Source organism: Bufo gargarizans, chromosome 1, assembly GCF_014858855.1.
Source record: "Bufo gargarizans isolate SCDJY-AF-19 chromosome 1, ASM1485885v1, whole genome shotgun sequence".
Taxonomy (NCBI): Eukaryota; Metazoa; Chordata; class Amphibia; order Anura; family Bufonidae; genus Bufo; species Bufo gargarizans.
Genome location: NC_058080.1, coordinates 440,810,636 through 440,837,610, shown reverse-complemented (window position 1 = coordinate 440,837,610; position 26,975 = coordinate 440,810,636). Strand labels below are relative to the sequence as shown.

The following is a 26,975-nucleotide window of genomic DNA, read 5'->3' as shown; positions in this document are numbered from 1 at the left end:
CTTCCAGAGCTACTACACTTTTGATTATAAATTTGGGACCCAGAGGGGTATTAAATGGAATAGGTCACAGAAAATAGCAACACGATTAAGGAGGCTGCCATCTTTCCTGAGCTGTTCTTACAGCAGACACAATGGACAGGAGGGGACCTCACTGACTTCTACGGGAGAGTCTTCTAGGCCTGCTCTGTGACCTGTGCAGAGCTCATTGTACAGGGAGGGAATAGATAAGCTCTGACAATCACCTGCTATGAATGGTGGATGTGGATGTGTATATATATATATATACACAGGTCCTTTTCAAATAATTAGCATATTGTGATAAAGTTCATTATTTTCTGTAATGTACTGATAAACATTAGACTTTCATATATTTTAGATTCATTACACACCAACTGAAGTAGTTCAAGCCTTTTATTGTTTTAATATTGATGATTTTGGCATACAGCTCATAAAAACCCAAATTTCCCATCTCAAAAAATTAGCATATTTCATCCGACCAATAAAAGAATAGTGTTTTTAATACAAAAAAAGTCAACCTTCAAATAATTATGTTCAGTTATGCACTCAATACTTGGACGGGAATCCTTTTGCAGAAATGACTGCTTCAATGCGGCGTGGCATGGAGGCCATCAGCCTGTGGCACTGCTGAGGTGTTATGGAGGCCTAGGAGGCTTCGATAGCGGCCTTAAGCTCATCCAGAGTGTTGGGTCTTGCGTCTCTCAACTTTCTCTTTCCAATATCCCACAGATTCTCTATGGGGTTCAGGTCAGGAGAGTTGGCAGGCCAATTGAGCACAGTAATACCATGGTCAGTAAACCATTTACCAGTGGTTTTGGCACTGTGAGCAGGTGCCAGGTCGTGCTGAAAAATGAAATCTTCATCTCCATAAAGCTTTAGCAGATGGAAGCATGAAGTGCTCCAAAATCTCCTGATAGCTAGCTGCATTGACCCTGCCCTTGATAAAACACAGTGGACCAACACCAGCAGCTGACATGGCATCCCAGACCATCACTGACTGTGGGTACTTGACACTGGGCTTCAGGCATTTTGGCATTTCCCTCTCCCCAGTCTTCCTCCAGACTCTGGCACCTTGATTTCCGAATGACATGCAACAGTCCAGTGCTGCTTCTCTGTAGCCCAGGTCAGGCGCTTCTGCCGCTGTTTCTGGTTCAAAAGTGGCTTGACCTGGGGAATGCGGCACCTGTAGCCCATTTCCTGCACACGCCTGTACACGGTGGCTCTGGATGTTTCTACTCCAGACTCAGTCCACTGCTTCCGCAGGTCCCCCAAGGTCTGGAATCGGTCCTTCTCCACAATCTTGCTCAGGGTCCGGTCACCTCTTCTCTTTGTGCAGCATTTTCTGCCACACTTTTTCCTTCTCACAGACTTCCCACTGAGGTGCCTTGATACAGCACTCTGGGAACAGCCTATTCGTTCAGAAATTTCTTTCTGTGTCTTACCCTCTTGCTTGAGGGTGTCAATGATGGCCTTCTGGACAGCAGTCAGGTCGGCAGTCTTACCCATGATTGCGGTTTTGAGTAATGAACCAGGCTGGGAGTTTTTAAAAGCCTCAGGAATCTTTTGCAAGTGTTTAGAGTTAATTAGTTGATTCAGATGATTAGGTTAATAGCTCGTTTAGAGAACCTTTTCATGATATGCTAATTTTTTGAGATAGGAATTTTGGGTTTTCATGAGCTGTATGCCAAAATCATCAATATTAAAACAATAAAAGGCTTGAACTACTTCAGTTGGTGTGTAATGAATCTAAAATATATGAAAGTCTAATGTTTATCAGTACATTACAGAGAATAATGAACTTTATCACAATATGCTAATTTTTTGAGAAGGACCTGTATAGTGTGAACTGTTACACCTTCCTGTGGGGTTGTTTGGGGCAGAAACAGGAACAATCAACACCTTTGTAGCTTGTGCGTCAGCCTGTTGCTAGTTTATTTTGCAAGTTGCTCAAAATAACAAATCAAAACCAAAACAACAATAGCCGTCTGGCTCCTGCCTATCTCACTCGGCAGCCCTAGCTAAACTCATAACACAAAACACAAAGAGCATTTTCAAGGGGAAAACAGAGCAACTTACAGTATAGTAGTTAGGAACTCTGAGAGCGGTCGGCTTCTCTACCTAGGTCTCAAACAGACTGCCCAGATTCCCAGAGAGAGCTCCTGAGTCAGGGCTGCTTACTTAATTAGTACATCTGTGTGAGCAGTCCCCCAGGTAGGTAAAACCCGGACTGACTCCGGGTGGTCAGGGAACCCACCCAACTCTTCCCTGACCGGCTCCAGGACCCTAAACTGGCTTTATTTTTCCTAGGAAGCTTATGGATACAAAGAAAACCAAACCTTCCTGGAGCCTTTAAACACATGAAGTGCCGGAAACTTGGTGCAATGTACACACCAACCATCCAGCACTTTCTCTACAAAACATTGTGACATCCTATCACAAAATATATATATATATATATATATATATATATATATATATATATATATATATATATAATGAACTCCGCGGCACATCCAAATCGTGAAGAAGTAAAAAAGCTTTAATCACCAAACATGCGACGTTTCAATCCTCTCAATGGGATTTTTCTCAAGCAATGAAAAATCCCATTGAGAGGATTGAAACGTCGCATGTTTGGTGATTAAAGCTTTTTTACTTCTTCACGATTTGGATGTGCCGCGGAGTTCATTTTTTCTATACCTATATTTCAGCCGCTGGCACTCCGTCAGTACTATTCTGATAGTGGTGCTGCCCACATTCCTTGATTTATTATATATATATATATTCCATCTCTATCGATGCTATCTATCATTCTAATCCTGCCTGTGATAAGCTGGAATAGACAGTGACATGGGAAATTAAATATAAGCACCAACAGTTCTTTAGAAATATGTAAAAGCATGAGTTGAACAATAAATCATTTTCCGATAACACATTCCCTTTAGATCATTTGCAGACTTTAAACAAGTTCAATCTCCAGAAATCTTGCCTTTTGATATTTTCAGTTAAGGCCTGCTTGTGTGGCACAATTTAGCATGGCTGGTAGCCGTGCTGGTGCACCTACAGAAACGAGTTTCCTCGGCCACATACACACAATTGTATGTATTTTTCCATCCACAAACATGGATACAGTCCGTGTTGGGGCGTTTTGCGGCCAAGAATAGGGCATGTTCTACCTTTTACTGAAAGACATACAGATGCAGAAAGCACACGGAAGTCATCCGCATACATATGTCAGTTCTGCAAAAATTAGAACATGTCCTATTCTTGGCCCGAAAATGCCAAGTCAATGAGTCTGCAACAAATGCAGGAAACCAGACATATCCGTATTTTACGGATCAGTGATTTGCAGACTGCAAAATACATATGGTCTTGTGCATGAGGCCTAAGATTCTTATGTCTTCTCGCCCCCCTTAAGCAGGAGCTTCAAGACCTGGAAGAGTGACATTCCGACCTTGGAGGCTTATAGTTAAAAGGAGCTGGCCTCCTGTTGGCGCTCCACAATGATTAGTGCTAGAGATCAATTGATCCAAACAAAGTGGTCGCACGGAGTATACTGTACTCCAGTCTGCTTGGTCCGGATGGGTAAGCTTACTGGTGACATATGTACCAGGTGTGGTAGGGGAAGTGATATAAAGAACGTCTTTATAGGCCCCTGATGTTTTTTGCGATGAACTGCATCCTTATAAACTGCAAACCCCCTAAGAAACCTTCTATCCCTCACTGGATGCAACTTATTGATGCAGCTTTACCGTTGTATAAATGAATGTACAAGGCTAGAGGGACGCCCGATTGTTTTGATCAGACATGGGGGCTCAAACAGCCTCAGCCTTTGTGCCTAATTGATGGTTGTATGGTGCTGCGAGATAAATATTTTATGAGTGGGTTGTACCAACTGGAATGCTTTTCGAATTGATATGGGGGCATATCAAGGCACCAAAAAGAATGTGTCATCAGAAAATGACCTATTGTTTAAAACATGTTTTTATGTTAAATATATTTTTAACCCTTAGGATACCAGAGTTTTTTTTGTGTTTTTTTTTGCGTTTTCATTTTTCGTGAGCCAAAACATTTTTTTATATTTCCAGTCATATAGCTGCATGAGGGCTTATTTTTTGCAGGACAAGTAGTACTTTCTAATGCCACCATTAATTATGGCATAAAATGTAGTGGGAAGCGGAAATAAAATTCCAAATGGGGTGGAATTGAAAAACAAAAAAACGCAATCCCACTGTTTTACAGGTTTAGTTCCTACGGCGTTTTGTTTATGGCAAAACTGACCCATTCCCTTCATTCTCTGGGTCAGTACGATTACAACGATACCCCATATGTATATATAATTTTTTTTATGTGTAAATAGCGTAAAAATAACCACACTATCACCAACCATACCAAAATAACAATACTCTATCACCATATTCTGACCCCCATAACTTTTTTATACTTAGGTCTACTGAGCTGTTTAGGGGCTCATTTTTTGTGGGGCAATTCATAGTTTTTATTGATACCATTTTGGAGTGCGCATGACTTTTGGATCACATTTGATTTAATTTTTTTTAGGTAAGAGAAGCAATGAAAAAATGGCAAATCAGCCATTTTGACTCTGTTTTCCATTACGCCGTATTGGATTTTTATTTTTTTTAATTTAATATTATGGGTGTTTTCAGTCGCAGTGATACCCAGGGTGTTTATATTTATTGTTATTTAGTTTTTATTTTATTTATTAAATTATAAGGAAAGGGGGGGCGATTTAAACCTTTATATAATCAACTTTAACAAAAAAAAAAAAAAAAAAAAAAAAAAAGTTATCAGCATTTTAAGGCTCATAAATGATCCTTTAAATTTGGTTTTTGAATTTTTGTTTTTGATCTTTTAGGGATTTAAAAAAATGACAATTTCTTTGCATTTTGCTCATTTTGTTGTCATGTTGACCTGCCATCTGATCGCCAACATAAGAATTGCACCATTAATGCTCAGAATTTCTTCGTCGAGATTCAGAGCATTCAGCACGTGTACTGAAGTCCTGATTGTCCGCACATGGCTTCAGTACTAAACCCGGAAGAGTGAGCTTCCAGGTTTTTGCGCATTCAGGTGCAGTGATCTCACGGAAATTAGCCGCAGGTCTCTGCTGTTTGAAACAGCAGATACTTGCCGGCCATGACGCCCGCAGCAGGCGAGAGCGGGCATCATGCTTGCACAGCGCGGTACATGTACGGCACTGGTAGCGAAAGGGTTAGGGAATTTTTGGTAATGTTATTTTACATTTTCCTTGTCCTTCTCTATATGTAAATAAAAAAATAAAAAAAACATAAAATACCACCATTTTCAAACTGGCCACTAAGCCTAACAATAGGAGTCACTTCATGGTCTGTACATATCACTTTACTATAGTTATCTGCTTATCTGTCATTCTAATCCTGCCTGTAATGATATCACCTCTGTGTATAGATAAGACAGGATCCACCATTCACAATAGGCAATTGTCAGATCTTATCTATACATTCCTTATACAAAGACCTCTGCACAGGTCACCAAGCATGCCAAAAAACTCTCCCATAGAAGTCAATGAAGTCCTCTCCTGTCCATTGTGTGTAAGGACCATGTGGCTGCCAAAATAATATTTTCAACTGGTCTTTATTAAAAATATTGAGCCATTCTGTCACAAAGGGTTAATTGTTCTTGTAACTGTGTGACTGGTACTTTCATTTTCACTTTGTGCTGGTCATCAAATAACCCTAATCACTAAACTACTAAGATGTCAAACATTTATTTAAGCTACATTCTTATCAGTAAGATAAGAACTGAGCTATGATGATTGTTTATAATGTCAGAGAGCAGAGATAAGGAGTCCATCTGCTCCCTGACCGACGGAAAAGAGAAAATCAACTACTAGAGCATGTCAGCTCAGAAAAAAAGGATTCTGTATTTTTAATAAAGACCAACTTAAAAAAATGTTTAAAAATGAGTACAATGCAATAATAAAAAGAACGCCCCCAGAAGGCCTTTAAATGCTAAAAGCTGTTAACGGCTCAGGCAAGATGGTAGAACCCATAATCATGTTAAAAAAATGGGGGACACTTGCTTTTATCTTTTTTTCCACTGTAACTGGGGCATTCAAATGAGCCCCAGTTACATGGGAAAACAGCTCCCTGTCGGGGCATGGTATACAGGCTGAGCTGATAAGGGTCTGCTAAGACCCTAGAGCTCAGCCCTGTATTTTCCTATCAAAATTTCTCATTCTGCTCAGCTACTCCTGCTGAATAATATACTAGTACCCAGAGTTAAAAGGAACTATATAAAGCACCGTGTTATAGAAAAGGAGATGTAAAGCCTGTAATTTATACATTTATATCTTTGGTTCAGGAGGGAGGTGTTACCAGTGACTGACAGCTAATCTTTTCACAAAATATACATAACAATCAGCTCAGCTTCTCCTGCTATACAGCACGGTACTTTTAGATTGCATTGCATTCTGTGGTGACAGATCCTCTTTAAGACTTCATGTACAATGTGACCGGCTACCTTTCTAAATCGAAATCTTTAGACTGACTGCTGTTATTCCGGACATTGTTGTTTCACATAACACTGTATAAATCAAGGGGAATATAAGAAACTTTGTAATATATCTTCTCAGAAAAAAATGCCTTCTCCAGGTATCAGCTCCTTTCTTTCTTCCCCAAAGCCTCAGATACCTGTCAGAAGCTGTAGGTCATTTTGTACTTTGTACGTGTCCTTTTTATATACTCTCTGTTCAATTTTCAGCATTACATTTTATACTGTGACTAATGTAATAGCATTATTGAAAGGGTTTTCCGAGATTTTTTTTTTTTTTTTTATGAACTTTCCTCTGGATAGGTCATAAGTATCTGATTGTGGGGGGTCTGACACCTGGGACCCCCACCGATCAGCTGTTTTGAGAAGGCACCGGAGCTCCCGTGAGCGCAGATCCTTTCTGGAAGCATACCAAGCACAGCGCCATAAATTGTATCATGCCCATGCTTGATATTGCAGTTCAGCCCTATTTACTTGAATGGGGCTGAGCTCTTCCTAGACCACGTGATTGATGAACGTGTTGTCACTGGCCTAGGAAAAGCAGAGACAGCTCAAACAGCTGATAAGTGGGTGTCCCACCCCATCTGGATATTGATAAACTATCCTAAGGATAGGTCATCAGTATAAAAAAAAAATCTCGGAAAACCCCTTTAACCACTTCAGCCCCGCTAGGTGAAACCCCCTTCATGACCAGAGCACTTTTTACACTTCGGCACTACACTCCTTTCACCGTTTATCGCTCGGTCATGCAACTTACCACCCAAATGAATTTTACCTCCTTTTCTTCTCACTAATAGAGCTTTCATTTGGTGGTATTTTATTGCTGCTGACATTTTTACTTTTTTTGTTATTAATCAAAATGTAACGATTTTTTTGCAAAAAAATTAAATTTTTCACTTTCAGCTGTAAAATTTTGCAAAAAAAACGACATCCATATATAAATTTTTCGCCAAATTTATTGTTCTACATGTCTTTGATAAAAAAAAAATGTTTGGGCAAAAAAAAAAAATGGTTTGGGTAAAAGTTATAGCGTTTACAAACTATGGTACAAAAATGTGAATTTCCGCTTTTTGAAACAGCTCTGATTTTCTGAGCACCTGTCATGTTTCCTGAGGTTCTACAATGCCCAAACAGTAGAAAACCCCCACAAATGACCCCATTTCGGAAAGTAGACACCCTAAGGTATTCGCTGATGGGCATAGTGAGTTCATAGAACTTTTTATTTTTTGTCACAAGTTAGCGGAATATGATGATGATTTTATTTTTTTTATTTTTTCTTACAAAGTCTCATATTCCACTAACTTGCGACAAAAAATAAAAAATTCTAGGAACTCACCATGCCCCTCACAGAATACCTTGGGGTGTCTTCTTTCCAAAATGGGGTCACTTGTGGGGTAGTTATACTGCCCTGGCAATTTAGGGGCCCAAATGTGTGAGAAGAACTTTGCAATCAAAATGTGTAAAAAATGACCGGTGAAATCCAAAAGGTGCACTTTGGAATATGCGCCCCTTTGCCCACCTAGGCTGCAAAAAAGTGTCACACATCTGGTATCGCCGTACTCAGGAGAAGTTGGGGAATGTGTTTTGGGGTGTCATTTTACATATACCCATGCTGGGTGAGAGAAATATCTTGGCAAAAGACAACTTTTCCCATTTTTTTTATACAAAGTTGGCATTTGACCAAGATATTTTTCTCACCCAGCATGGGTATATGTAAAATGACACCCCAAAACACATTGCCCAACTTCTCCTGAGTACGGCGATACCAGATGTGTCACACTTTTTTGCTGCCAAGGTGGGCAAAGGGGCACATATTCCAAAGTGCACCTTTCGGATTTTGCAGGGCATTTTTTACACATTTTGATTGCAAAGTTCTTCTCACACATTTGGGCCCCTAAATTGCCAGGGCAGTATAACTACGCCACAAGTGACCCCATTTTGGAAAGAAGACACCCCAAGGTATTCCGTGAGGGGCATGGCGAGTTCCTAGAATTTTTTATTTTTTGTCGCAAGTTAGTGGAATATGAGACTTTGTAAGGAAAAAAGAAAAAAAAAGAAAAATCATCATTTTCCGCTAACTTGTGACAAAAAATAAAAAATTCTAGGAACTCGCCGTGCCCCTCACGGAATACCTTGGGGTGTCTTCTTTCCAAAATGGGGTCACTTGTGGCGTAGTTATACTGCCCTGGCAATTTAGGGGCCCAAATGTGTAAGAAGTACCTTGCAATCAAAATGTGTAAAAAATGGCCTGCGAATTCCGAAAGGTGCACTTTGGAATATGTGCCCCTTTGCCCACCTTGGCTGCAAAAAAGTGTGACACATCTGGTATCGCCGTACTCAGGAGAAGTTGGGCAATGTGTTTTGGGGGGTCATTTTACATATACCCATGCTGGGTGAGAGAAATATCTTGGCAAAAGACAACTTTTCCCATTTTTTTTATACAAAGTTGGCATTTGACCAAGATATTTTTCTCACCCAGCATGGGTATATGTAAAATGACCCCCCAAAACACATTGCCCAACTTCTCCTGAGTACGGCGATACCACATGTGTGACACTTTTTTGCAGCCTAGATGCGCAAAGGGGCCCAAATTCCTTTTAGGAGGGCATTTTTAGACATTTGGATCCCAGACTTCTTCTCACACTTTCGGGCCCCTAAAAAGCCAGGGCAGTATAAATACCCCACATGTGACCCGATTTTGGAAAGAAGACACCCCAAGGTATTCAATGAGGGGCATGGCGAGTTCCTAGAATTTTTTTTTTTTTTGCATAAGTTAGCGGATATTGATTTTTTTTTGTTTTTTTCTCACAAAGTCTCACTTTCCGCTAACTTAGGACAAAAATTTCAATCTTTCATGGACTCAATATGCCCCTCACGGAATACCTTGGGGTGTCTTCTTTCCGAAATGGGGTCACATGTGGGGTATTTATACTGCCCTGGCTTTTTAGGGGCCCTAAAGCGTGAGAAGAAGTCTGGAATATAAATGTCTAAAAATGTTTACGCATTTGGATTCCGTGAGGGGTATGGTGCGTCCATGTGAGATTTTATTTTTTGACACAAGTTAGTAGAATATGAGACTTAGTAAGAAAAAACAAAAACGAAAACAAACAAAAAATTTCCGCTAACTTGTGCCAAAAAAAATGTCTGAATGGTGCCTTACCATATAGACTCCCTGATCACCCCCCTGTCACTGATCACCCCCCCTGTAAGGCTTCATTCAGACATCCGCATGATTTTTACGGATCCATGGATCGGATCCACAAAACACATGCGGACGTCTGAATGGAGCCTTAAAGGGGGGTTATCAATGACAGGGGGTGATCAGGGTGATCACCCCCCTGTCACTGATCACCCCCCCTGTACGGCTCCATTCAGACATCCGCATGATTTTTACGGATCCATGGATACATGGATCGGATCCACAAAACACATGCGGACGTCTGAATGGAGCCTTACAGGGGGGTTATCAATGACAGGGGGGTGATCAGGGAGTGTATATGGGTGATCACCCGCATGTCATTGATCACCCCCTGTAAGGCTCCATTCAGACGTCCGCATGTGTTTTGCGGATCCGATCCATGTATCCATGGATCCGTAAAAATCATGCGGACGTCTGAATGGAGCCTTACAGGGGGGTGATCAGTGACAGGGGGGTGATCAGTGACAGGGGGGTGATCAGGGAGTGTATATGGGTGATCACCAGCCTGTCATTGATCACCCCCCTGTAAGGCTCCATTCAGACGTCCGTATGCTTTTTGCGGATCCGATCCATGTATCCGTAAAAATCATACGGACGTCTGAACGGAGCCTGACAGGGGGGTGATCAATGACAGGGCGGTGATCAGGGAGTTTATATGGGGTGATCATGGGTGATCAGGGGTTTATAAGGGGTTAATAAGTGACGGGGGGGGGGTGTAGTGTAGTGTGGTGTTTGGTGCGACTGTACTGAGCTACCCGAGTCCTCTGGTGGTCGATCCTAACAAAAGGGACCACCAGAGGACCAGGTAGGAGGTATATTAGACGCTGTTATGAAAACAGCGTCTAATATACCTGTTAGGGGTTAAAAAATTCGGATCTCCAGCCTGCCAGCGAGCGCCGCTGGCAGGCTGGAGATCCACTCGCTTAACTTCCGTTCCTGTGAGCGCGCGCGCCTGTGTGCGCGCGTTCACAGGAAATCCCGGCCCTCGCGAGATGACGGGTATATGCGTGACTCTGCGCAGGGCCGCCACCTCCGGACCGCACATCTGCGTTAGGCGGTCCGGAGGTGGTTAAATCTAAGTAAGGGCTCTTTCACACCTGCGTTATTGTCTTCCGGCATAGAGTTCCGTCGTCGGGGCTCTATGCCGGAAGAATCCTGATCAGTTTTATCCTAATGCATTCTGAATGGAGTGAAATCCGTTCAGGATGCATCAGGATGTCTTCAGTTCCGGAACGGAACGTTTTTTGGCCGGAGAAAATACCGCAGCATGCTGTGCTTTTTGCTCCGGCCAAAAATCCTGAAGACTTGCCGCAAGGCCGGATCCGGAATGAATGCCCATTGAAAGGCATTGATCCGGATCCGGCCTTAAGCTAAACGTCGTTTCGGCGCATTGCCGGATCCGACGTTTAGCTTTTTTAGAGTGGTTACCATGGCTGCCGGGACGCTAAAGTCCTGGCAGCCATGGTAAAGTGTAGCGGGGAGCGGGGGAGCAGCATACTTACCGTTCGTGCGGCTCCCGGGGCACTCCAGAGTGACGTCCGGGCGCCCCAGGTGCATGGATGACGTGATCGCATGGCACGTCATCCATGCGCATGGGGCGCTCTGATGTCACTCTGGAGCGCCCCGGGAGCCGCGCGGACTGTAAGTATGCCGCTCCCCCGCTCCTACTATGGCAGCCAGGACTTTAATAGCGTCCTGGCTGCCATCATAACACTGAAAGCATTTTGAAGTTGCTTTCAGTACACTTGCGTTTTTCCGGATCCGGCGTGTAATTCCGGCAAGTGGAGTACACGCCGGATCCGGACAACGCAAGTGTGAAAGAGGCCTAACAGACATACAGACTTCAATGACAAAGTATAAATATCTTGGCAACAAGTTGATGTAGTTATATCACAGCATCCAACTCACCCTAGCAGGCCAGTGTGGATATCCCTTCATCTTGGCAAAAATTAAATCTCCAGGCTTGAAATCACGAGTCATGTTATCTTTTAGAGGATAAGTTTAGAGGCAGCAGCAGAATATGAAGGAAATCTCCAGAAATCCAAAATGTATCTACAAAGAGAAATAAAATATTAGAACTTGTTTTCCCTTTGTCTGTGGACTAAAAAACTGGTAAAGGGGTCTTCATGGCTTTCCTTTATATTTCACTCTGGTATTCATGAAGAACAAGAGGGCTTTCACTAACCAACTCTAAACTATTTGCACCCCCCCTTGCACTTAGAGCTGCTGCATGTAAGAGATTACAATGCAAGACGACCTGCACGTCAGCGTCCACTTTTGACATGAGAGCTGTTAACTCTTACAATTAGTGAGGACCTAACTATGTATATTTCACAGAAAAAAACCTTAAACCATATAAAAAGGACTTATATTTTGCAGGACAATATTCAGTTTTAATGGCACCGTTTAATTTACTATGCCGTGTATTGGAAAATTGAATTGGGGGGAGAAAATTCCGCCAAGGTTTTTATATTACCAATGTGCGCTAAAAATGAGATGAAGTCCTTAATCTGCAGATGAATATGATTACAGCGATACCAAATTTGTTTTGCTTTTATTTTATTACTTTATAATAATAATAAAAAAATAATATATATTAATAATCTAAATTTTCTATGTAAAATTGGGAAAAGGGGTCAGTGAGAGTGTGTGTGTATATATATATATATATATATATATATATATATATATATATATATATATATATATTAGATGAAAAAAGTCCAGTGGGAGCACCACCAGAGTACGGGTGCAAGGTCCAACACAGGGCAGTGGCAAACCCCAAAATTGTATAAAGCGAAGAAGTAGGACTGCACTCCAAAATGTAGTAAAATAGCAGTGATTTATTCACCCATGATATGGCAAGTCTTGCGACGTTTCGGCTCACAAGAGCCTTCCTAGTGAGCCGAAACGTCGCAAGACTTGCCATATCATGGGTGAATAAATCACTGCTATTTTACTACATTTTGGAGTGCAGTCCTACTTCTTCGCTTTATAGAGATAGATAGAGAGATATATATCTATCTATCTATCTATATACATACATACATACATACATACATACACACAGTACAGACCAAAAGTTTGGACACACCTTCTCATTCAAAGAGTTTTCTTTATTTTCATGACTATGAAAATTGTAGATTCACACTGAAAGAAATGCGTATAGCAGCACAACGAAAAATTAAAGTCTTATCTTGTGGTGGTGCCAGCCGTGTTGGGAGCCAGTCAGAAGTTCCCCCTTGGATGAGTCATATAGAAGAAACCGCAGCACTCGCCTGTCTTCAATTCAGTGGAATTTATTTCACCAGCAAAATAAATGCGACGTTTCGACCGTAAAGGTCTTTCTCAAGCCTGCTTGAGAAAGACCTTTACGGTCGAAACGTCGCATTTATTTTGCTGGTTAAATAAATTCCACTGAATTGAAGACAGGAGAGTGCTGTGGTTTCTTCTATATGACAGATTCACACTGAAGGCATCAAAACTATGAATTAACACATGTGGAATTATATACATAACAAAAAAGTGTGAAACAACTGAAAATGTCATATTCTAGGTTCTTCAAAGTAGCCACCTTTTGCTTTGATTACTGCTTTGCACACTCTTGGCATTCTCTTGAGCTTCAAGAGGTAGTCACCTGAAATGGTTTTCACTTCACAGGTGTGCCCTGTCAGGTTTAATAAGTGGGATTTCTTGCCTTATAAATGGGGTTGGGACCATCCGTTGCGTTGTGGAGAAGTCAGGTGGATACACAGCTGATAGTCCTACTAAATATACTGTTAGAATTTGTATTATGGCAAGTAAAAAGCAGCTAAGTAAAGAAAAACGAGTGGCCATCATTACTTTAAGAAATGAAGGTCAGTCAGTCTGAAAAATTGGGAAAACTTTGAAAGTGTCCCCAAGTGCAGTCACAAAAACCATCAAGCGCTACAAAGAAACTGTCTCACACGCGGACCGCCCCAGGAAAGGAAGACCAAGAGTCACCTCTTCTGCAGAGGATAAGTTCATCCAAGTCCCCAGCCTCAGAAATCGCAGGTTAACAGCAGCTCAGATTAGAGACCAGGTCAATGCCACACAGTTCTAGCAGCAGACACATCTCTAGAACAACTGTTAAGAGGAGACTGTGTAAATCAGGCCTTCATGGTGGAATATCTGCTAGGAAACCACTGCTAAGGACAGACAACAAGCAGAAGAGACTTGTTTGGGCTAAAGAACACAAGGAATGGACATTAGACCAGTGGAAAATGATGATTACACTTACCGGTAATCGGATTTTCCTGACCCCACGACAGCACCTTAGAGAGATGGCTCCGCCCCAGGACAGGAAAGCTGCAGCATAAAAAGGTGGAGCCACTCTCCCACCTCAGTGAGTTTCCAGAGCATGAGGGACTCCCCTTACGTTAGTTTAGTTCTTACACATTTTTATTTTTATATATTTATTTGCAACACCCGTGAACACACAGCCCTACACCAACAGGTAGGGAATAAAGAGGTGCTGTCGTGGGGTCAGGAAAATCCGATTACCGGTAAGTGTAATCATCATTTTTCCCCTCCCCCGTGACAGCACCTTAGAGATTTCAGAGATCATCCTCAGGGTGGGTGACAGTACTCAAGACCTTTGTGCCAAAGAGAAGGTCAGAAATAGAGTCAAGCTGAAGCCTATAGTGCTTATAGAAAGTGGACGGAGAAGACCAGGTGGCAGCCCGACAGATCTGTTCAATAGATACGCTGGACCTCTCTGCCCAAGAAGTGGACACCGCCCTCGTGGAGTGAGCCCTCACAGAAACAGGGGGAGACGCACCAGACACTGAATACACCAAGGATATAGCTTCTCTGATCCAGCGGGCAATAGATGCCTTAGAGGCAGTATTACCTTTTCTAGCCCCACCGAACAGAACAAATAAGGCGGAAGATTTTCTCCAGTCTTTAGTCACATTCAGGTAGTGCAAAATACACCTCCTGATATCAAGGGAATGCAGCTCCTTCCCTCTGTCGTCTTTTGGTTCTGAAAAGAAAGCTGGAAGAACTACCTCCTGAGCCCTATTTGTCCTAGAAGGAACCTTCGGCATAAAACCAGGATCTGGTCTGAGAACTACCCTGTCTTCTCTGATGGACATAAAAGGGGGGTTAATGGAGAGGGCCTGAATCTCCCCAACCCTCCTAGCTGACGTTACGGCTACCAGCAAAACTAGCTTAAGGGAAAGCACTTTAACGGAGCAAGAGACTAGAGGTTCAAAGGGATGTCTGGTAAGGGCATTTAACACTAAGTTAAGGTCCCAGGGAGGAAATCTAGGGCCTGTTACTGGCGTAATCCTATCTACTGCCTTAAAAAACCTAATGACCCAAGGGTCCATGGCTAAACTCCGTCTCCCTAAGACCGACAAAGCTGACACCTGCACCTTTAGTGTACTTTTTGCCAACCCGAGGGACAATCCCTTCTGTAAAAAATCCAACACCTGAACCACTGAAAATTCTAACGGCCAGTAAACCCTTTCTGCGCCTATAAAGGACAGGAACTTTCTCCAGACCCGCGCATAGATAATATTCGTCACCTCCTTCCTACTTTTCATTAGAGTGGAAAAGACCTCCTTAGAGAATCCCTGACTAGCTAAAAATTACCTTTCAAATTCCACGCCGAAAGATGTAGAGACTCTACTTCCGGGTGGAACACTGGACCCTGTGACAATAGGTCCGGAATTCCTGGCAGGATCCACGGATCCGAAACTGACATGGCTCTCAACAGGGAAAACCACGCCCTCTTCGGCCAGAAGGGAGCTATCAGAATTACTCTTGCCCCTTCGTATCTGATCTTCCTTATCACTAGAGGAATCAACTGTAGCGGGGGGAAAGGCATAACCTAGAGGAAAGTCCCATCTCTGGAGCGTCCACCCCAGATGGAGAATAGTTTTTGTACCTTTCTGTTCTCCCTTGTGGCGAACATGTCTACTGAAGGCAGACCCCATAAATCTACTATCTGGGAGAAAAATCTCTGGATTCAGTGACCACTCCCCCTGACGTAACCTGTGGTGACTCAGGAAGTCCGCTCGAGAATTCTCGACCCCTCTGATACGAATGGCCGAGAGATGAAGCACTCTCCCCTCTATCTCCTTGAAAATCCATTTAGTCTCTTTTTGTAAGGAATCTGACCTGGTTCCTCCCTGATGATTGAGATACGAGACAACCGTCCGATTGTCGGACATCACTCTCACATGTCTGTTCTGGATCATAGGAAGAACTGCTCTCAAGGCCAGCAAAACAGCTCTCAGCTCCTTTCGATTTGACGAGAACAGTCTCTGACCCTGAGACCACTCTCCCTGAAAAATCTGATCCTCCAAGTGAGCCCCCCACCCCCAGGGGCTGGCGTCCGTAGTCACAACTACTGGTTCCGGAAAGGACCAGGGAAGTCCCCGAGTCAGATTCTCTACTTCCTTCCACCAATTTAGGGATGAAAGAGTTATGTGTGATAATTTTATAACTGACTCCAGGGACGTCCCTGCCCGTCTCGTGGCAGCCAAGATTTCTCCCTGTAACTGTCGAGAGTGTCGCTGCGCCCACTGGCATGCAGGATGTCAAAACTCCTAACAGGGACATAGCTTTCCTTATGGATAAGGCTTCTCCTGACTGAACCCTCTGAACTACTCCCTGAACCCCAGCTACCTTCTGCTCTGTGAGGAAAGTCTTTTCCAGCCTGGAATTTAAAACCAGACCCAAGAAAACCTGGCTTGTTGACGGCTGCATCCTGGACTTCTGGACATTTAACAGCCACCCCAGGGACTGAAGTACCTCCATCACCCGATTCAGAGCCCTGGCACACGCCTCCTGAGATTGGGCCACCACCAGAAAATCGTCCAGGTAAGGCAAAAACGTGATGTTCTCCCTTCTGATGAAGGAAGCCATCTCCACCACTACCTTGGTAAAGATCTGAGGCGCCATGGAAAGGCCAAAGGGAAGTGCCTGGAACTGATAGTGAAGAAGACCCGACTCGGTTCTTACAGCCACCCGGAGGAATCTCTGGTGATCTGGATGAATCGGAATATGATGGTAAGCATCTTTTAAATCCAGAACCGCCATATGACAGCCTGGAGATAAAAGATATATCACTGACCTGATAGTTTCCATTTTGAATTTTCTGGCTTTCAGGAACTTGTTCAGGTATCTGGAGATTTATTATTGTCCGGTATGACCCATCTGGTTTCTTCACTAGGAACAGGGTGGAATAGAAACCTCTCCCTAGCTCTGACTCTGGGGCAGGAATTAACACCTTTTTGCTTGTCAATTTTTTTAATTTCTTGCAGCATTATGAGAGAAGATCTTGAAATCACAAATCTTTCTGCGGGGTATCTCAAGAACTCCAATCTTAGACCCTCCCGCAGAAGACCTATCAACCATTTCCCTGCCAACTTTTCCTAAGCAGGAAGGAAGAATTTTAATCTTCCTCCTACTGGGATCATGGCGTCATTGCTTTCCCTGTTTTCCCGCACGAGCTGTGGCTGCTCTAAACAAAAAACCTTTACTTCCGGATCTAGGCCTTCGTCTGCTTCTTATTTTGAAATCTTGACGGGTTCCGAAAGGGCCGTTTATACTGCTTGAACTGAGTGAATGATTCCTGGGGAAATTTTTTCTTTCTATCTGCCGCTTTTTCGAGTAAAGAGTCAAGTTCAGACCCGAAAAGAAACTGGCCATCACAGGGGATGCTACATAGCCTCAGCTTGGACGGCATATCTCCCCCTTTCCAATTTTTAAGCCACAAAGCACGTCGCGCAGAATTGGAAAGGGATGCGGCTCTTGCTTCCAGCCTCACTGTGTCCACCGAGGCATCCGCAATAAAGTCCGCGGCCTTCTGGAAAGTGGGTATAGACACTAACAACTGCTCTCTAGGGCATTTGTCCCTAATCTGCCCCTCTAGCCTATCTAACAACAGTGATATAGACCTCGCAACAACAGTGGCAGCTATACTAGGCCTGAAAGCAGCCGCAGAAGATTCCCCCGAATTCTTAAGGGAAGAATCTATTCTCTTATCTAAGGGGTCCCTTAAAAATCCCATATCCTCAAAAGGCAGGGAGGATCTTTTAGAAATCTTAGAAATGGCTACATCCAGTTTTGGGGCCTTGTCCCAAGATGTAGAAGCCTCTTCCTCAAAGGGGTACTTCCATTTAAAGGTCTTAGAAATAAATGGCTTTTTATCTGGCTTTTTCCACTCTCTATCACCGCTGAAATAGATCTATGGACAGGGAAACATCTACGCTTCCTTTCCCTAAGCCCCTCAAACACGACATCTTCTACAGATCCATCCTCTCTGGTATCCTCCAACTCCAGCGTGGATCAGATAACTTTTAACAATTTGTCTGTATCTTCTGCTGGAAATAGGAACTTCCCTTCTCTTGCGTCATCTTCAGAAGAGGAGGAATCATTAGAGTCCTCATCCCCGGAGAGAGATTCACTATCTTCCGATTCCACGTCAGACTCCTGCCTCACCGCTCTTCTCCTCTTCCTACCGGCTTTCAGGGAATTTTTAACTTTGGACATAATAGATTTTAGATCTTTCAGAAGACTCGTAGTCTCGTCAGCCACCGTCTTCTCAATGCACTGCTGACAGAGCTTCTGAGTGTAAGAAGACAGCGAGCACTTGCAGATAGGGCATTCCTTGTTCTTTTTCTTGGCCACCACCTTCTTAGGCACCGTCTAAGAAAAAGGGACATGCCCTAAGGAATCTAAGGAAACAGCCTAAACCCTTTAGGGACCAAGATTAGGACTCACAATACTGGCGGCAGGATCTCAATATCTGCACTTTCAGACCTCCTCTCTTCATTCATAATAGAAGGTAAACCTGCACTGATGAAACATTGTCAAAGTTACCCTATGCCACCAAGCACTCCTCTCACCTGAGAGATGCATGTCTTCCTGCAGACCCACCACGCCACAGATACCACTGGAACAGAACCTGATCCACCTTCTGGCACTTTGAATTCAGACACCGGGGATCCAAATAACCCAAGAGCACTCATACCTGAATAGGGCTTTTCAAAACTGCCGAGATGCCGAACTTCCGGTCACCTGACCGGAAGCGCGCGGCAGTGGAACGCACTTCCTGCCTGGACGCCATTAACCAGCATCTACATCCTGCATCTTGGGGCCTTCTGGACACACTCAATCCGTTGGTGCGGTCCTCCTCGCCTGAGGGACCAGCACCTTCTGCCCATGTGGACCGGAATCTCCGTCACCACCATCTTGCCACCCGACACCTGTGGGTGAGGAATGACAAGGCAGGTACAACACGCCGCCGCTGACCCTCCGGCATCTACCGCGACTTCCAGGTCAGGACGACCAACTGCAGGCTCCCGTACCAGGACAGGAAACCTCACTGAGGTGGGAGAGCGGCTCCACCTTTTTATGCTGCAGGTTTCCTGTCCTGGGGCGGAGCCATCTCTCTAAGGTGCTGTTATGGGGGAGGGAAAATCTGTGCTTTGGTCTGATGAGTCCAAATTTGAGATCTTTGGTTCCAACCACCGTGTCTTTGTGCGACGCAGAAAAGGTGAACGGATGGACTCTACATGCCTGGTTCCCACCGTGAAGCATGGAGGAGGAGGTGTGATGGTGCTTTTCTGGTGACACTGTTGGGGATTTATTCAAAATTGAAGGCATACTGAACCAGCATGCTATTCCATCCGGTTTGCGTTTCGTTGGACCATTATTTTTCAACAGGACAATGACCCCAAACACACCTCCAGGCTGTGTAAGGGTTATTTGACCATGAAGGAGAGTGATGGGGTGCTGCGCCAGATGACCTGGCCTCTACAGTCACCGGACCTGAACCCAATCGAGATGGTTTGGGGTGAGCTGGACCGCAGAGTGAAGGCAAAAGGGCCAACAAGTGCTAAGCATCTCTGGGAACTCCTTCAAGACTGTTGGAAGACCATTTCGGGTGACTACCTCTTGAAGCTCATCAAGAGAATGCCAAGAGTGTGCAAAGCAGTAATCACAGCAAAAGGTGGCTACTTTGAAGAACCTAGAATATGACATTTTCAGTTGTTTCACACTTTTTTGTTATGTATATAAAATTTCACATGTGTTAATTCATAGTTTTGATGCCCTCAGGGTGAATCTACAAATTTTCATAGTCATGAAAATAAAGAAAACTCTTTGAATGAGAAGGTGTGTCCAAACTTTTGGTCTGTACTGTATATATTATATATCTCACACACATAAGAAAAAGTATGTGAACCCTTTGGAATGATATGGATTTCTTCACAAATTGGTTTTTAAATGTGATCTGATCTTCAGCTAAGTCACAGCAATAGATAATCAGTCTGCTTAAACTAATAACACATAATTAAATGTTACAATGTTTTTATTGAACACACCATGTAAACATTCACAGTGTAGGTGGAAAAAGTATGTAAACCCTTGGATTTAATAACTGGTTGAACCTCCTTTGGCAGCAATAACTTTAACCAAACGTTTCCTGTAGTTGCAGATCAGACGTGCACAACGGTCAGGAGTAATTCTTGACCGTTCCTCTTTACAGAACTGTTTCAGTTCAGCAATATTCTTGGAATGTCTGGTGTGAATCGCTTTCTTGAGGTCATGCCACAGCATCTCAATCGGGTTGAGGTCAGGACTCCTACTGGGCCACTCCAGAAGGCGTATTTTCTTCTGTTTAAGCCATCATGTTGTTGATTTACTTCTATGCTTTGGGTCGTTGTCCTGTTGCAACACCCATCTGTTGTTGAGCTTCAGCTGGTGGACAGATGCCTTAGGTCAGTGATGGCTAACCTTGGCACTCCAGCTGTGGTAAAACTACAACTCCCAAGATGCCCTCCTTTCTTGGCTGCTCTTAGAACTCTATAGAAATAAATGGAGCATGCTGGGAGTCGTAGTTTCACCACAGCTGGAGTGCCAAGGTTAGCCATCACTGCCTTAGGTTCTCCTGCAAAATGTCTTGATTAACTTGGGAATTCATTTTTCCTTCAATGACAGCAATCCGTCCAGGCCCTGACGCAGCAAAGCAGCCCCAAACCATGATTCCCCCGCCACCATACTTCACAATTGGGATGCGGTTTTGATGTTTGTGTGCTGTGCCTTTTTTTCTCCACACATAGTGTTGTGTGTTTCTTCCAAACAACTCAACTTTGGTTTCATCTGTCCACAGATCATTTTGCCAGTACTGCTGTGGAACATCCAGCTGCTCTTGTGCAAACTGTAAACGTGCAGCAATGTTTTTTTTTGGACAGCAGCGGCTTCCTCCCATGAAATCCATTCTTGTTTAGTGTTTTATGTATAGTAGATTTGCTAACAGGGATGTTAGCATATGCCAGAGACTTTTGTAAGTCTTTAGCTGACACTCTAGGATTCTTCTTCACCTCATTGAGCAGTCTGCGCTGTGCTCTTGCAATCATCTTTACAGGACGGCCACTCCTAGGGAGAGTAGCGGCAGTGCTGAACTTTCTCCATTTATAGAAAAAAAAAAGTCATAGAGCTGTGGAGTCCATAGACGCCACATGACTTAAGCTCAAATACGAGCCTTGTGTATAAAAATAAATTTACTGTAGTAACCTTATCACACTGGGGTTTACTTCAGCTATATTGAAGGAGTTGTGCAGGCAGTTTACATTGATCACCTATCCTCAGGATCAGCATATCTGATCAGTGGGGTCTGACACCTGGCACCCCCGCTGATCAGCTGTTTGAAGAGCAGGTGGCGCTCCCAGAGAGTGTGACTTCCTCTTCGTTACACTGCCTGTGATCTCAGAAGTGCAGTGTAGTCACAAGTACTTACTCCATTCACTTAATTACCCCACGTTGACACCAGAGGTTGCACTACATTTTTTCCAGAAGAGTAAAAATACTCCTCCGACCGTTTTTACCCGAGAAGTACGAAATTTGCAGTAATTCAAATACATAATACATAGGCCTACACTCGCTCACATCTGCGTTTGGAGCCTCTGTTACAGATTCTGTCTAAACACCAGATAGAAAAGCCTTGTATGCAGCACTTTTTTGGTCTAGTAAAAAGACAGGCTCGTGAATGGAAACTGAACGGACTCCATCATAGTAAGCGGGGTCTGTTCAGCACTTTTTTTTTTCTCCTTTTACTATGGAGCTCCATGGTGAGGGATGTCACAGTATGGCATCTGTTGTGTATGTTGATCGTATGACAAAAACCCAGCCTTACGTGCCCGATCCAGCACTTCCGTTATTTTCGTTGTTCTGCTCTATTAGATGAGAACAACAGAAATAAATAGTGGTGATGTGAACAGGGCCCAAGAGGTGGGGATTCATGCAGGGTACCATTATTGGTCTAAATAAAATCAAGCTATTATAGAGAAGTTATAAAGTCCAGTCCAATATGGCGGATCTTCCCTGTACTTTACCACTTGCCTATAATAGCCTGTCTGCATTCACCACATACACGTGTGCAATGCAGGTAGTGCAGCGTGCGATGCATACACGTGTGCAATGCAGGTAGTGCAGCGTGCGATGCATACACGTGTGCAATGCAGGTAGTGCAGCGTGCGATGCATACACGTGTGCAATGCAGGTAGTGCAGCGTGCGATGCATACACGTGTGCAATGCAGGTAGTGCAGCGTGCGATGCATACACGTGTGCAATGCAGGTAGTGCAGCGTGCGATGCATACACGTGTGCAATGCAGGTAGTGCAGCGTGCGATGCATACACGTGTGCAATGCAGGTAGTGCAGCGTGCGATGCATACACGTGTGCAATGCAGGTAGTGCAGCGTGCGATGCATACACGTGTGCAATGCAGGTAGTGCAGCGTGCGATGCATACACGTGTGCAATGCAGGTAGTGCAGCGTGCGATGCATACACGCGTGCAATGTAGGTAGTGCAGTGTGCGATGTATACACGTGTGTAATGCAGTGTGCGATGTATACACGTGTGCAATGCAGGTAGTGCAGTGTGCGATGTATACACGTGTGCAATGTAGGTAGTGCAGTGTGCGATGTATACACGTGTGCAATGTAGGTAGTGCAGTGTGCGATGTATACACGTGTGCAATGTAGGTAGTGCAGTGTGCGATGTATACACGTGTGTAATGCAGTGTGCGATGTATACACGTGTGCAATGCAGGTAGTGCAGTGTGCAATGTAGGTAGTGCAGTGTGCGATGTATACACGTGTGCAATGTAGGTAGTGCAGTGTGCGATGTATACACGTGTGCAATGTAGGTAGTGCAGTGTGCGATCGTTACACACTGCACTGCATACATGACACACTAGGGTTGTTTCGATACCAAAATTTTGATTAGTTTTCGATACCATAAAAAATTATTGCGATACTAAAAAACAAAAAAATCCTTGATGCAAGATTCGTTTGTGTCATGTGACCACAGAGCGGGAATGAAGCGCTTGCTACTACTCACCACTCCGTGGTCCCCCGCTGACCCGCGCGCTGCACTGTCCTCCTGACACATCGTCAGGACATAGTACACGTACACTATATGACCTGACGCTGCATGACAACAGCATGCGGAGAAGAAGACGGAGGAGTTGTGGAGCGGCGCCCCTACAGGAGAGGTAAGTATTAAAGGGCTCCTGGAGACTAGGGGCAGAGATGATGGCACTGGGGGAGCTGAGGGCACGCTAGTAATCAGTGGGGATGATGGCACAGGGGACTCATGGCATTAGGGACAGATGGCACAAATGACGGATGCCCGTGGAGCTGATAGCAACCGGTCGGGGAAGGGGAGGGTTGAGCTGATGGCATGGGGGTCTGATGATATTTTTAAAGGAAACCGTTTTTATTAGGTTTTTTTCTTATTAAAGTACTCGATTAATCGATAGCTGCAGCCCTATGTCAGACTGGCTGAAATGGACAGGCTGTCACTTGTCTGCTGCTGACAGCACACACTGGGGAAGAGTCCAGGTTATTCAGGAGCTCTCCCCGCACACCACTGATGGACAATTGGCAATCACAGAGGGTAAAGGCATGAATAAGGGCTCTTTCACGCCTGCGTTCTTGTCTTCCGGCATAGAGTTCCGTCGTCGGGGCTCTATGCTGGAAGAATCCTGATCAGGATTATCCCCATGCATTCTGAAGGGAGCGAAATCCGTTCAGGATGCATCAGGATGTCTTCAATTCCGGAACGGAACGTTTTTTGGCCGGAGAAAATACCGCAGCATGCTGCGCTTTTTGCTCCGGCCAAAAATCCTGAAGACTTGCCGCAAGGCCGGATCCGGAATGAATGCCCATTGAAAGGCATTGATCCGGATCCGGCCTTAAGCTAAACGTCGTTTCGGCGCATTGCCGGATCCGACGTTTAGCTTTTTTAGAGTGGTTACCATGGCTGCCGGGATGCTAAAGTCCTGGCAGCCATGGTAAAGTGTAGCGGGGAGCGGGGGAGCAGTATACTTACTGTCCGTGCGGCTCCCGGGGCGCTCCAGAGTGACATCAGGGCGCCCCAAGCACATGGATCACGTGATCGCATGGCACGTCATCCATGCGCATGGGGCGCTCTGACGTCACTCTGGAGCGCCCCGGGAGCCGCGCGGACTGTAAGTATACCGCTCCTCCTATGGCAACCAGGACTTTAATAGCGTCCTGGGTGCCATAGTAACACTAAAAGCATTTTGAAGACGGATCCGTCTTCAAATGCTTTCAGTACACTTGCGTTTTTCCGGATCCGGCGTGTAATACACGCCGGATCCGGACAACGCAAGTGTGAAAGAGGCCCAAGGCAGACTCTTTAGGATGCTGCACAGAGCTGTACCTGGTCTTTAGTCCCATCTGCTGCAGTGCCTCTATACTCAGTCCCTATGGATACAGGAGATTTCTCAAAACTGGCTTACTGGCCCACAGCAACCAATCAGATTCCACCTTTCATTTTTCAGAGCTCCTTTGGAAAATAAAAGGAGGAATCTGATTGGTTGCTATGGGCAGCTAAGCCAGTTCTACTTTCCACCAGTTTTGATGCGTCTCCTCTACTACTGGGGCATTTGGCTGGTATGGGATGGCCGGTCAAGTCTAATCTAGTCTGCCACAGCACTACATTGGCACAGATGCCAGGCAGCCATGCACAGACACACAGTTCATAACAATGCAGACACACCCCCTCCTTATGGCTGCCCATCACATGTCACAGGGACCATAGTAAATGTAGGGACTGGCGGAGATCTGGTGCCCCACACTGGATGGCAGTAAAACAAAGCTGGCCCCGGGCCACTGGCGCTAGTTCGTGTGCCACCAGCTCGTGTACAATGGTGCCCTTCCTTCCTGTGCACAAAACATGGAGAGGAGGCGGCGCACGCTCGGCCGAATACCAGCACGGACCCCCGTGACGGCTGCTTATGGCGGGCTCAGCCACTCGCACCGGGCGGGGAGAGCCCGAGGACCGCAGGCAGTGTCATGGCAGAAGCGTCTTACCTCTCCTGTGTTGTTATTGCTCGGCACCAGTCTGCTGCTCCCTCTCCCGCCTGCGACCAGCTCAGCTCCCCTCCTCCAGTTCCCTCGCTCGCTGCACGGGGGAGGAACACACGCGCAGAACTCCCGCCAAAACCGGCGGCGGCTCGGCTCCGGTGCAGGCCTCAGCGCCGCGCTCGGCGAGCTCAGGAAGCGGCGCAGCTCCGAGAATCCCCTTATTTTAGCGAGTTTAGAGAGCGGACGCGCCTGCTGAAGACTCGGTGGGCCCCTATTCTGTCGGAGTGGTGCAGCCCGGCTCCCCCTCCCTCTCTTTGAATGAAAAGAAGGCTTGCTGGCAGATTAATGATGTGTGGAGTAGCGGCTGCCTACTGCCGCACTCTGTTCTGGCATCCTAGAGTCTACCGGCAAAAGGACTGATATTTCTAACCTATAACCCTGAGGTAGGGCTGCCACCCTCCTAAAAATAGTGCCTAGAATGTATGGGCTTCCAGGAGAGTCTAGTCTCACCCCAATAATCCTCAGAATTCAGGTCCACCACTGAAACAACCCAAATCTTGTTCCGGATGCGTCCCGTGTGCATTGCGTTGTCAGTTTTGATTGCATTGCGTTCCGTTTTTATTGCGCGGGTGCAATGCGTTTTGCACAACCGTGATAAAAAACTGAATGTGGTACCCAGACCCGAACCCGGACTTCTTCACCGAAGTTCGGGTTTGGGTTAGGTGTTGTGTAGATTTTATTATTTTCCCTTATAACATGGTTATAAAGGAATATAATAGCATTCTTGATACAGAATGCTTAGTAAAATGTGGCTTTAGGGCAGTGATGGTGAACCTTTTAGAGACCGAGTGCCCAAAACTGCAACCAAATACCCACTTATTTATCGCAAAGTGCCAACACGGCAATTTAACCTAGATACCAATATAATATATCTTTTCATGTCCTTTATCATTTATCTATAATAGACTAATAGCCTACATTTTATGTGCTGCCTGTGCTGTTCATAGTGTGTCCTGGGGATAATGAATGACAGGAAAAGTCTAAAACATATTGCTATGCCATAGACTTTTTCCAGGGCTTGGGTGCCCACACAGAGGGCTCTGAGTGCCGCCTCTGGCACCCGTGCCATAGGTTCGCCATCACTGCTTTAGGGGTTAAAAAAAATAAAATAAAAAATAACTGACCTCATCTTCTTGTTCGCGCAGCCGGCATCGTCTTGTTTCAGGACCTGCAAAAGGACCTTTGATGACGTAATCGCGCTCACCACGTGATGACGTCCGCGCGGGTCTTGCTGAATGAAGATAGAAGATCTGGCTGCGCGAACAAGTGGATGAGGTGAGGGAATTTTTATTTTATATTTTAACCCCATAAGCCACATTTTACTAAGCATTCTGTATTAAGAATGCTATTATATTCCCTTATAGCCATGGTGTAAGAGAAAATAATACAGTGAATACACTTTAATGGGGTCCAGGGTTGCTTTCATCCCTATCGTCTCCATAGCAACATGAAAATCGCACCGCATCCACACTTGCTTGCGGATGCTTTCGATTTTCACGCAGACCCATTCATTTCTATGGGGCCTGTGTTGCGTGAAAAACGCAGAATATAGAACATGCTGCGATTTTCGTGAACTGAATGGGTCCTTATTCAGTGCGGGTGCAATGCGTTCACCTCACGCATTGCATCCACACAGAATTCTCGCCCGTGTGAAAGGGGCCTTAGGATTAGCACAATTTCACACACGCGTATTCAATCTGCAAAATACACTCTGTGAGGAAGATTTCTCAGAACTGGTGTAAAGGAAAACTGTTGTAGTTATCCATAGCAACCA

At 44.7% G+C, this 26,975-nt stretch overlaps 1 protein-coding gene across 3 annotated transcripts in view; it reads right to left on the bottom strand.

Annotated features, from left to right (window-relative positions):
- Positions 1–25,427, bottom strand: part of PSIP1 (PC4 and SFRS1 interacting protein 1) — a 118,429-nt gene extending 93,002 nt beyond the window's left edge. For 2 of the 3 annotated variants that reach the window (XM_044272208.1, XM_044272217.1), the window contains exons 1-2: positions 25,148–25,427; positions 11,675–11,818 (exon numbers count right to left, since the gene is read on the bottom strand). In XM_044272208.1, coding sequence (XP_044128143.1) covers positions 11,675–11,746 — 72 coding nt within the window. In that variant the 5' untranslated portion in view covers positions 11,747–11,818; positions 25,148–25,427. The remainder of the gene's footprint in view (positions 1–11,674; positions 11,819–25,147) is intronic. The other variant, XM_044272198.1, reaches the window with a different exon arrangement.
- Between the last annotated feature and the right edge of the window lie 1,548 nt (positions 25,428–26,975).